Source organism: Actinia tenebrosa, unplaced genomic scaffold (genome assembly GCF_029948245.1).
Source record: "Actinia tenebrosa isolate PJP-AT-01 unplaced genomic scaffold, QUT_ActTen_1.0 PGA_scaffold7__59_contigs__length_16204524, whole genome shotgun sequence".
NCBI lineage: Eukaryota > Metazoa > Cnidaria > Anthozoa > Actiniaria > Actiniidae > Actinia > Actinia tenebrosa.
This window is the reverse complement of record NW_028292584.1, coordinates 1,513,071-1,525,377: the sequence shown is the minus strand read 5'-3', so window position 1 is coordinate 1,525,377 and position 12,307 is coordinate 1,513,071. Positions and strand designations below refer to the sequence as shown.

Here is a 12,307-nt window from a genome sequence, read left to right as displayed (position 1 = left end):
CGTATGGACATACTAACAAGGGATAACAGACAAAATAGTCGTATGGACATACTAACAAGGGATAACAGGCAAAATAGTCGTATGGACATACTAACAAGGGATAACAGGCAAAATAGTCGTATGGACATACTAACAAGGGATAACAGGCAAAATAGTAGACATAGAGACAACTCTTTGTTTTAAAAAATTCATCAAGAACATAATCAACTAGTATCAAATATACTACTTTTATTTCATGTACTGTACATTCTCGTAGCCACACTCTTCATATTTCTAGCGAGAAATCAAGAGGTTGTGTACGGGAATCATTTACACTAGCGTTGTTCGTTTACACTTTTACAAATTAATGAGGAATAAAATGATAAAAATAAGATTTTTTTAACTATCACAAGAAAGATGTAGGAATTTCTTTAATTACTTTTCGTGACGATTTTTGAGCGTAGTCACATACACGCGATAATGTTTTGTACACTCGTCTTGAGAAAGTTGCAGGTTGTAAAGCCTTTTCGTGCGCGTAGCATATTGCTCGCGATACTTGCATATTCCTTTTTTCCCACAGGAATAGAATGGGAAAACTACTTTCTATTTGCTGCAAATAGTCCTTTTCCCATGAGAGCTAAATACCCCTATGATACTTGATACAATTGTACAATTGAATGTCAACTGAATTAAAAACAGTGCGAGTACCAGTATACCAACCAAGGCCATCCCCAGACACATTTTCATGCAAATTAGCCAATCACGATTGAGTATTAAATTTTAAACAAGAGAATTTGCACAACTTTTAACATTTTCCCTTTAATAGCATATACATTTCATTTATAAATGTGTTTTTGATCAGGAGTGGACAAGAAAAAGTTTCAACTCCAGAATTCGCCACCATCCTGTTATATTCAGCGTCAAAATGTGATTTGCGACCTTGATTATAAATGTTTGGCTGGCGGCTGGGTTAATGTAGTCGCACTGTAATGGTTAGTATCTAATGGATACTTATCTTATAAACTAGGCAAAATAAACTAGCATAAATAAGTATACGATTCTTAAAAATAAATTGGAAAGAAGACCTCTGCATCGATTTTCTGTACGAGACAGTTTGCAATGGACATTTATTCAAACGGCAGCTATGTTGACTGGAACAATCAGATTTCCCACGCGTGGGCCCGCATTCAAGCGCCTCAGCATCACGTGGTGAAACAAAGGTTTTATTCTCACGCGGCGTGATAAATGTCCATTAGCGCGTGTAAAAAGTTCTTGAAACCTGCGAGAGTTTCTTTGAACGAAAAATTATCACGTGAATACACCGCAAAATAATTTTTAATATTAAAATCCTTCCCTCCCCTCCCTATTACTTTTTAAATGTAGACCAATTTCTTCTTCATTGATAAGACTGTTTTTACTCCTGCTATTTTTTTAAGTGCAGGTCCTTAATTTTAAAAGTCTGTCATGTACAATCTCGGTTAAATAATTCCTTTCATTTCCCGGTTCCCATTATTTTACTTCTATCCCCTTCCACCCCCCCCCCCCCCCCCCCCTATAACCAGTCTAAAACCACTTTAGATGACATCAAAATTCAAACTTTTTTACTTCTTTTACTTCCCTTTCAGTCATTTTCCAGAATTCTGGTAGCCTCAGACAAATTTCCCTCCCTCCCATAAAATAAGCGTCAAATCGCTTATTCAAACTTGGTAAAAACTTGCCCTCTTCGCCTCCCCCCCCCCCCCCCCCCCCCCCCCCCCCCTCCCCCTTCCTTCCCGCGGAATCAATTCCCTAAAGTAGGCCCATCGGTCAGGGACCCTTCATGACTTTTGTCCAATAAATGAGTAATCTGATTCAGATTCAAAACGGCATTTTTCGTCTTGACAGCAGCACGTAGCTTGGCCGAGCGACATCGAGGATTGAAAAATACTTCCTGATTAGATGGGCATATTACTTTCTTATGTAGCGGTAGCCAAGTAGATAAAGATGGTTTTACCTTTGGGCTACCTGTGTTAGGTCTCCTAGAGATGGAGTCAGCCGGAGGAGTCCTAAGGAAATGTTTGACGATAGTATCTTCCACAGAATGAAATGTTATAACCACAAGTCTTCCACCAGGAACAAGAAGTTTTTGAGCAGCTTTTAAAGCTTTATGAAGTTCATTTAATTCATCATTGACAAGTATTCGTAGTGCTTGGAATGACTTGGTGGCTGGATGAGCGAAGCGGTTTAGTTTGTCCTTACGGCCAAATCCAACTGCGTTAGACACAATGTTCGCTAGTTGTTTGGTAGTGCTAATTGGGTGTTTTTCTCTTGCTTTGACAATGGCTCGTGATATTCTCCCTAGTAGAGAAAAAGCATAATTGAATGCCTAACAGGTCACGTGACCCTAACATCTTTTAAAATGAACACAAGGACTAGAAAGAGTACATCAGAAAAAGCTTGAAATGGCATTAAACATAAAATATAATATTTTACTGTGGCTTTTTTTGGAAAAATAATCATTTTAACAAACAAGGTGCATTGTGGTCTATCTTGGGTACAAGCAACACAATATATAGCATGGTTAACAAAGGAATTTTGTACTTAAGCTAGACATTAATGACAATGACAATGAATGACAACGCCAACGACAATGACAATTTTGTCTTTTTTCTCTTCATTCTATGTCTGAAGAATTGTCTGTCTGGCTGTGAGTGTCTGCCTGCTTGTCATTCCAAAAAATTAAAGGCCTTGGTAACACACAAACTGGAAGACCCAGATCCTAGGTCATCAGATATGCGCATGCTCGACATATTGAATCTTACTTCTTACTTCTTCAAAAGAACAACAATCAAGTTTATCTATACATCATTTATGGAACAGTTTATTTGTCTGTGATTAACATTCTGAAAAAATGAGCAATTTAGCGAGACCCTCTGATGTGTATGGTAAGGTATTCAAATTCTAACCACTGAGAATGGAACGTATAGCATAACTGACCTTGCTGTAGGTTAAAAAAGCCTGAATTTGCCTTAATTTCATGAGCAGAAGTACAGCTGCTTGTGAAATAAAATAAGCCTTGATAAACTTTGCTCTTAAACTGTACCTTTTTAGTATATTTGCCATTTTGCAAACAGATGATCATGCAAAAAAATAATTCAAACCAATCATATTAACGGTCTGTTTGTGTGTTACCAGAGCCTTTGCTTTTTCACAAGAAAGCTGATAGGAAGCCTTCAGGTAAGAGGATTGGTCTGCTTGCATTCAATCTCTTTATTTGCTTGCCTTTATGCTTGATTGTCTGTCTGTTTGTGTTCCGGGGGGGTACTCCCATATGTGGACTATACGGGGATGATCCGCTGAACAGGGTATGGTTTTTCAAGCTTCTTGTCATAAACAGGGTATGCAATTTCACTCAAGTTCCAAGTTCTCCCTGAGTTTCCTGTCAAATTCAGGGTTTCTACTTTTGTATTGACCGAAACTGGTTATCATGGTCATAAAAAAATGATACACGAGATGACATGATTAATTGAAACAGGAACTCAGTGCAATTAATTATATCTTTTGTCATAAATATGGTCTACAAATTTGATTTTTCTTTTGTCATAAACAAGGTACCCCTTTAAGAATCCCAACGGAACACCCCTACCCAAATCCTGGTGGAGTACCCCCCCCCCCCCCCCCCCCCCGGGTTTGTGTGCATGTCTGTCTGTCTGTCTGTCCCTACTTTTGTTTTCTTTCTTTATCTTTTATTTTGTGTATCCAATAATTAAGGCATACCTGCATCCTTCTCTCCTCCATAGTGCCGCAGAACTGTCATCAGCTCATGTTCACTGATAGAATTCACAACATCTGCAGCAGTGAAAGCTGAATTTCTCTTGTTTTCACTATCATTCTTATTATTCATCCGCATATCAAGAGGGCCTTCTTTATTTACAGAAAACCCTCTTGAAGGATCATCAAGCTGCATTGAAGATGGTCCAATATCTAGTAATATTCCATGTACTGAATCCTCTTTGATATCATTAGTTCTTGCTAGTTCCAGAAGTTGGCTAAATTTGCCATGCAGTGGTTTGAGTCGGCCCTTGTATTCCTGCCGAGTGGACAAGACTTGTGCTATTTCAACTGCCATTGGATCTCTATCAACAGCATATACTTGGCATTTTGCTGTGTTAAGTATTGCACATGTGTGACCTCCTGCACCAAAGGTTGCATCAATAAATACCTAGAAGAATGTTATACACAGGAGATTATATGTAATAATCAGTTTAGAAACAACAACAGACCCCAAGTTATACAATTGGCCACTTTAGAAACGAGCAAGAGACTGGGGCAAGTTTTGAATTTTAATCACATTATAAAAAAACTTTCGTCATTTGAGAAAGAATCTTAACATTATTAATAGTAAGTCTGGCAAATTTGAACATGATTGGATAAAAAGAACTAGAGTTACTGGCCTTCAAAAGTCTAAATTCACAAAGAATGTATGGTTACGGGGGACAAGGGTCAAGGACAAGCGTCCCCTGTAACCATACATTCTTTGTAAATTTTTCAGGCTTTTGAAGGCCAGTAACTCTTGTTCTTTTTATCCAATCATGTTCAAATTTGCCAGACTTACTAATATTGAGGTGCTTTATCAGATGACAAAATTATTTTGCTAATTAAATTAAAATTCAAAACCCTCCCTAGTCTTTTGCACTTTTCTAAAGTGTTTTCAAAATAATAAAAGGGTGTTCTCACCCCCTGTGTCATGTGTGTTATAAAAATAAAGATATATCTATCTTTTGAACTTTTGAATAATAGTTTAAACTACACAAATACCATGATCAGTAAAACCAACTTTATTAAAAAGAATTAATTATAGGGATTTGTACAAGATTTGTACAAAGGAAGTTTAGCATTCCCCCTTCCGTGGACTGATAGTTAATAAACACGAGACTTTTACGACTCTTACCTCGTTATCCTTTGGCGATAAAAAACCTAAACACTCTCTGCTCATCACAGGAATGTGTAAAGTATGAGATTCACCTTGAAGAAACCGGATCTGGACCTTTCTTTGGCAGATAATTGAACAAGTTTTCGACAAATTCGTCCACAACAAATGCGCCGCCATTTTGAAAATTTTTCTTTCAAATGGTCACCAGTCTTACTCGATAGTCACGTAAACAATAAATATTTAAAAGATGACGTCATTGCTATGGGACACAGGAAGCCCAAGCTTGGGAGTTGGAAGGAAAAAAATTAATAAATAAATAAATATATATATATATATATATGTAAAGTTTTTGAAACTGATCTTGAGTATGTGGTTTTAAAGGTTCTAATATAACAATAGAGCCTCGGGCTAAAATGAGCCTTGGTTGGGCCCAGGTACGTTTACGCCCAAGAGCATCAACTCTATACTATCTTATAAAATAACTGTTATGAATGTCGCGTTCTGATTGGTTTGGAGCGCGTGCTTTATGAGAGCACATTGCACGCGCGCGCACTCCTTTCCGAAAGAACGAAATAAAGAAAAGAACGAAAGAACGAAGAACGTGAAAGAAACGAAAGAACGAAAAACGAAAAGAACGAAAGAACGAAAGAACGAAAGAACGAAAGAACGAAAGAAACAAGAACGAAAGAACGAATAACGAAGAACGAAAGAACGAAAGAACGAAAGAACGAATAACTGAAAGAACGAAATAACGAAAGAACGAAAGAACGAAAGAACTAAAGAACGAATAACGAAAGAACTAAAGAACTTAAATAACTAAATAACTAAATAACTAAATAAACTAAATAAACTAAATAACTTAAATAACTAAATAACTAAATAACTAAATAACTAAATAACTAAATAACTAAATAACTAAATAACTAAATAACTAAATAACTAAATAACTAAATAACTAAATAACTAAATAACTAAATAACTAAATAACTAAATAACTAAATAACTAAATAACTAAATAACTAAATGAATGAATGAATGATTGAATCAATGAATGAATGAATGGATAGATAAATAAATAAATAAATAAATAAAGTGAAACAGGAAGTCAAATAAAGCTAAGAAACATGCATTTGGCGCGCATCGATTTTTCTTTATGTTTTAGCTCGCTAACCCTGTCCAAATACTTTATTTGCACCACAAAGGTGAAACCCATAGGAAAACCTATAAATATACGTCAGCATTAATTAAAGTGAATTTTAGACCCACACGTGTTTGCCTTTTTTCTATTTTCTATTTTTTAATGATCCGACCTGGTTCCTTCACCACCCCTCCCACTCCCCCACAGTCCTTTTAAGTACTCATTAATGAGCCCATCACAACCACCTCGCCCCATCCCATAGATCTGTTCAGTGAACATAAACTCATTGCAGCCACCCCTTCATCTTGACTGTAAATCCACACTCGGCTAATTAATTTATAGGTTGCCTGTGGTGTTTAGATGTAACGCACTTTTTATCAAAGATTGCTTAGTGGATAGCATGGCAAGATTAGATAGATTGCGTTACCAACGGTTATTAATCTGAATTTAATTGCCTATTTAATTACAATCTGGATCAGAACATAGGTCATGCATCAATCGATCTCAAAACCACAGAAAACCCACTAAGTGCAAAGTTACCCAAGAGAAATCAAACAGGCTCTGAAAGTCGGGTTCCCTGTGGAAACATTTAGTAAAATCGATCGGCTATAATCACTTAAATTGACCGACTTGACACAACGAGACTTGCCACATTCTCAGCAGGCATATTCATTGAAGATGAAAATTAAATTGCTTGAAATACCAAACCTGATAATTCGATGAAAAAAAGCAAGTTAATCTATTTGTTTAAAAAGACAAAATCAGTAACAACTTCATCTTCATCAATATTTGTCTGCTAGAACAACTCGGTCTATATAAAGTTAATTTTCATCTTATCATTCTTGAGTGCCAAGCAGTCATGACCCATTCACAAGTGTTTTGTTTTCGATGATTGAAATGAACCGGCTGTGCACGAAGTGGTTCTGCATTGTAAATATTCCTATATTTTGTAAGAGTTCCGCCTCAATGTATCTGATTAATCTTTGCATACACGCCTCTCTAACCACTAACAATCAATCTTTGTGCTTTTCAAATTCTTTTCTTTTCAATTTCTGCGCTAAACAGGAAAGTGATGACGAGTCTTTTACTCGCGGAAAAAATATATTTGTCAAACTCATTGAAATAAAGTATAAATACTGACGCACTTGCAAACAAATGTTTGTGCTCATACACATAAATTGAGAACAGCTGTAAGGCTGATGACGATCCCAACAATTGCTCGAGGGAAAATGGATTTCTAAGTTATAGAAATAACGTATTTCCTGATGTAGTTTAATGATGCAAGTCTCATTATTAGCCAATGGCAACGGAATTGATTAGGTTTTAACCGGAGCTTATGAGCTGACTGTCTGATAGAGTAATGGCTTCCAAAATGAAAGGATACACTGCCGCTAATGATAAACTTTTTAATCAATACTAAAAAAAGATGAAAATCGGCTTGAGGTTTAATTGTTTTGGGTAAAATAAAGTTTTTGGTTTTCCAAATGCATTATACATACCTACTTAGCTTTGTTGTCATCAGTAAACGTGGTTTTCCTTCGATAAACCTAGTGCCGATAAATTTAGTGCCGCTCGAGTACCAAGCATTGACAAGTGAACCTATCTTTAATCAAAGTACCCATAAACCACAAATAAAAAATACTTCAAAACAATAGTTTTATTTGTCCGTAAAGCTGAGGCGTAGGCAGTTGAATGCATCACTAAAATAATGTTGTCCATATATGACGATATTTAACCACAAGTGCCTGAGTCACTGGACGAAACGCCTGCCACTGACGAGGCTAATGTATACGTGTATATTACCTGTATATAATCACCCATCTTATCCCATCTTCAATAACATGATCAAGATTCTTTGTTATGCGGTTTTCAGAAAATTTTCAAGCATTTTTTTGGACCCTGAAACAACCTTTTGTTCGATCTAGGTAAGTCAGTTTATGCCTAACTCCCAGATGGAACTCTGAAGCAACCTGCTACCCTATTTTGGGCTCTCATTACTGATCCAAGTCGTTATGCCATGATTAACAGGACTTAGAGCCAGATCGAACTCCGAAACAACCTGCTCTAAGCTGTTCTAAGTCAGCGGGGCAAGGCTAACTCACAGCAAATCGAACCCTGAAACAACCTCTGGGCTGATCAAAGTCAGTTCATGGCCAGCTCACAAATGGAACCCTGAAACAACCTCTGGGCTGATCCAAGTCAGGTCATGGCCAGCTCACAAATGGAACCCCGGAAACAGCCTCTGGGCTGAAATTTAGGGCATGGCAAACTCAACGGAATTTATCTTGTTACCGGGTTTGGCTCCCTAGTAAATATGTGTCTTAACCTTTCAACAAACAGAAATAAACAGGCCTTCTAGTAGCATAGAAAACGTATACGTTATTGGATAATTTTCCACAACGGTTCATCATTCCAGTCTGGTCTGGAATACTAGCTGATTTTCAAACTGTCATCATTCTTCGTATATATCTACTTTCTTCGCTATAGCTTCACCACCATTCATTCACAAATTGCTGGTGATTGCAAAGATTGTCAAAACTGGTGCAATTTGCATGCAACTTCATTATTAGAAAGGTTTATTCATCATTCAATGGACCAAAACTTTCGTTGGCTTCAGTGAGAGCAGACTGGCTATTTTCTGTTCCATACTGAACGAGATACGCATTAGCCGTATAATACGTAAGCCGTATAATGTAGCTATGAGACAGTCAGTTGTTTGTTGCGTGCCGGTTCCCCATTTTCCTTTGGGAACTCAAGCGAGCGCAATAAGCGTTCTTCCTTTCTGCATATAAATAACTTTTTGAAGGAACTTCGAAAATCAGATTTAAAGTACGCGTATATCGGGGCATTAATGAGCGTACTGAAGCAAAGAGTATACCAAGCAATGATTGGTAGCGATGATGGAATAAGTTCCATCTTGTGCAGAGCTCCCACTATTGTCATGTAAACTAAGGGCATCCAACCCACTACAAAAATGGCTGTAATTACAGCGAAAACTTTGGCCACTTTAGCCTCAGTTGCGAGTCTTTTCCCTTCGTTTATTGCTGCGTCTCGTCGCTTTCGCAAAGTATGTCTGTCACGGCCACCGCACAATTTAGCGACTTTTTGAACTTGTTTGATAACTTCCCGAAAAATTCTTATGTACGCTAGAATTATTAGAACGTATGGGATCAGAATCCCTAAAATTAGGACAAAAAATAAGTAAACGGTGTGGATTGTAGTCATTGGGTTCGCGTGCCAAAGCAATGGTAAAAGAGAAATGACTATAGGTAATACCCAGGCTGTAATAACGATACGACGAAATGATTTCCCCATAAAAGTCACATAAACAAATGGCTTCAACACAGCTAGATATCTGTCAAATGTCGTAGAAAGTAAATTTGTGATGTTGACTAGTAATACCATGGCGATGAGGTAACCATTAGCAGGAGCTGTTTCATCGATGATATGAAAAGGCACCAAAATTGCTCCAAACAGAATGTCAGATACGGCCAGCGAAGCGATAAATCCATTGGTCCAGGTTCGTAAGCTTCGAAAGCGATAAACAATATAACAGACGATGATATTTTCAACTATTATCAACACTCCAATAATAGCTGATGGTAGATCATATAGAGCCGTTGCGTAGGCCATTTTCTGCTCTAAGTGAGGATTTTTTGTTTGCTATTCGTACTGCTTGAAAGTGTCTACTATTTGTCTTGATGCGAACAGCTGTTGATAAAAACCAGCACGACATCAGCCCAATAACAATAGCAAGACGAAATTTCTAACAATTTTTTCCGTCTCCTTGTGCAAATAATCCTATTATGCATATTTTATTGGAAGTTTTCAGTCATTGGATGGCGGCCTTTAGGGTTAGCGATATGCCGCTAGATAGTCATAATCCTCTAGGTCCTTGACATAAAGATGTTTAAGTAAGACAATTCCTCGGCTAATCTTTAAATGAGACTATTAAAAGATACAGTGTTTCCGAGCGTTGATAAGCAATTTAAGTGGAATCATCAACGTGGTTTTTATAGTTCTTTTATGTTGAATACTAAATGATTTTGTTTACAAAAGTCGCGTTAAAAGAAGAGAGTACAGCTTGCATAAAAATTTTCAACTACTTCTCAGTTTTCGCTCGTTTAACAGACAGCTTGCCGATAGACTCTTCATTTGAATTGAGGATAAACTATGACATCGATAACAGATTTAATACAAACAAGTGTCTTCGGCAAGCGTGAGTTATGAACGAATCCACATGCACACAATTACTGCAAGACTCCCGGGAAGTTTCCTCGTTCTTTTAGGAATAAACACCATCGAAACACACCCAGTATTTATTCTATGTGAGATAATAAATATTACTTCTGGAGCAAAAAAGACAAAATTCTAAAAAGAATAATGATATGAAGGCAAATATATATTTCGTGAGGAAAATACTGGTGGAGTAAAATACATTTGGCATGAGGTCAAGCCAGGAACAATTCAATTCAACACCCACTTATCTAGCGTATTTAATTGATCATCAAGCTTGACTTTGTCACTAATGATAACAGAAGGCAGGAACAAGGCAGGGAATGATGTATGTAAATGATGATTGACATATATATGTTACTCTAAGTTCATGATGGAGTAGAATAGATGCGTTTAAAATGTATATTTATTTGACAATATGAACACATAGTCACTCAAGTACCTACTAATTTGTAAATCAAGAACGGGGAGATGTTCTTCCAGTATCCCCTCCAACACCTCCCTCTAATCCGCCATGTCATTCATGTCACTCATCCAATTCAATTCCGGAATTCTATCCAGTCTTATCCCACGCCATCCCAAGTTGTATTCAATATACATAACGAAGGATAGAATCAGCAAAGAATATTGCCTCAGCACAAAGCAAAGACAACTCTCCAATTCCCCCACTCACAAGATTTAAGTATTTGGGAAAAAAAATTCTTAGTGAGTGGGACCAGAGTTCAAACTTCGTCTAATATTACATTATGAACATTATAAGGTATTTTACAGAAAGCAATGATGATATATGTTCAAAATTTGATATTTAAAGGTTTTACAGGCAGCCCAAAATTGCCTTTTTACAGTTAAATGGATTTACCAAACACGGGATGTTTTGCTTCTTATGGGTTTCCTGTGGTGTGTAACGACCTTTCTAATACTAGTCAAAAGAAGAGAACTTTTCTAGAGAGTGCGTTACCAACGGTTATTGATTTGAATTCAATCGCCTATTAGTTTACAGCGCGGATCTGATTACAGCTTGTGTAACGTAAACAGCGATCAGAGGCATCTACAAACCACAGGAAACCGGCAATAAAGTCCGCCATGTTTTTTTTTTTTTTTGTTCCGCGCATTAGGAATTGGGTACTTCCGCAGACCACATGGTGTGAGGGCCCGTGCAACGAAAACATCCATGTTGGTTTGATGGATGATTAACCACAGGTAGCCCAAACTCTCCCCTTGTGGGGGCGTTACTAAATCAGCTTTTGTACCTCAAAAAGTCAGTCAAAACTTGATATAAAATCTTGTTATTCGTGTTTTTTGTAGCCCGTGTACCAAAGTCAAGAAATATCGTCATAAACGAGGTGTCGAAGTATAGTCATACCCATGGGGTTACCTGTGGTATAAGACCCGGTCTGTTATATCCGATAAGACTTGAATGTTTAATCATGTGTTACCTGTGACGCAAGACGGGACCTACAGTTTATCATCCCCCGATAACACTTGAATGTCTAACCCTGGGTTACCTGCGGAACAAGAGGAGTTGTGGTGTCCCTTCCCTCATGGGGGGAATCATAAATCATAAATCAAAAATGTCTGATAACCATGGTTTACCGAACATCGTGGTACGAATAAACCAGCGGAAGGGTAGTAGACAAGATTTACCCATCAGATTTTACTCTTTGTACGGTACATCTTCAGGGTATAGAAGAGAAAAACGTTCGCGCATGCGTGCCTTTCAGCACTTTTACTAAGAATTTTTAAAAGAATATAAGTGAGAAAATGAACGTTTTCTTCACGTATACAAAAAAATCATCACAAGCGTACTTTCGAGAGAGACCAAGATTTTTTTACAATATTTTTTTAATCACATTTTTATTTTTATTTTTGTGAGACCAAAATGACAATTTGCGCATTGCTTGCCATTTCTTAATTATTGTAACATCGAACTGAAGCCTTTGTTGCTGTTATTTTATCTTATTTATTTATCTTTTTGTTGTTGTTGTTGTTCCAATGCTATGCTCATGAAGATGTTGTTTCTGTGTTTTTCAATACGTTGGTAA

General features: G+C 37.1%; 2 protein-coding genes across 2 annotated transcripts; both read right to left on the bottom strand.

Annotated features, from left to right (window-relative positions):
- Positions 1-1,749: 1,749 nt before the first annotated feature.
- Positions 1,750-5,065, bottom strand: LOC116307310 (uncharacterized). The gene is made up of 3 exons (XM_031717493.2): positions 4,910-5,065; positions 3,736-4,180; positions 1,750-2,316 (listed from the first exon to the last, which is right to left on the bottom strand). Exons 1-3 carry the CDS (start codon positions 4,952-4,954, stop codon positions 1,760-1,762), a joined length of 1,047 nt encoding a protein of 348 aa, XP_031573353.1. The 5' UTR covers positions 4,955-5,065; the 3' UTR covers positions 1,750-1,759.
- Positions 5,066-7,700: 2,635 nt separating this feature from the next.
- Positions 7,701-9,774, bottom strand: LOC116307312 (beta-1 adrenergic receptor-like). Its single transcript, XM_031717497.2, has one exon. It carries the CDS (start codon positions 9,660-9,662, stop codon positions 8,727-8,729), a length of 936 nt encoding a protein of 311 aa, XP_031573357.1. The 5' UTR covers positions 9,663-9,774; the 3' UTR covers positions 7,701-8,726.
- Positions 9,775-12,307: the final 2,533 nt, after the last annotated feature.

Excerpts from the sequence above, each read along its gene's own strand:
- LOC116307310 (XM_031717493.2), bottom strand. The coding sequence starts at position 4,954 with ATGAGCAGAGAGTGTTTAGGTTTTTTATCGCCAAAGGATAACGAG. Across the intron at positions 4,181-4,909 it reads TATCGCCAAAGGATAACGAG|GTATTTATTGATGCAACCTT; the intron begins GTAAGAGTCGTA and ends ACATTCTTCTAG. Across the intron at positions 2,317-3,735 it reads TGGAGGAGAGAAGGATGCAG|GGAGAATATCACGAGCCATT; the intron begins GTATGCCTTAAT and ends TTTCTCTACTAG.
- LOC116307312 (XM_031717497.2), bottom strand. The coding sequence starts at position 9,662 with ATGGCCTACGCAACGGCTCTATATGATCTACCATCAGCTATTATTGGA.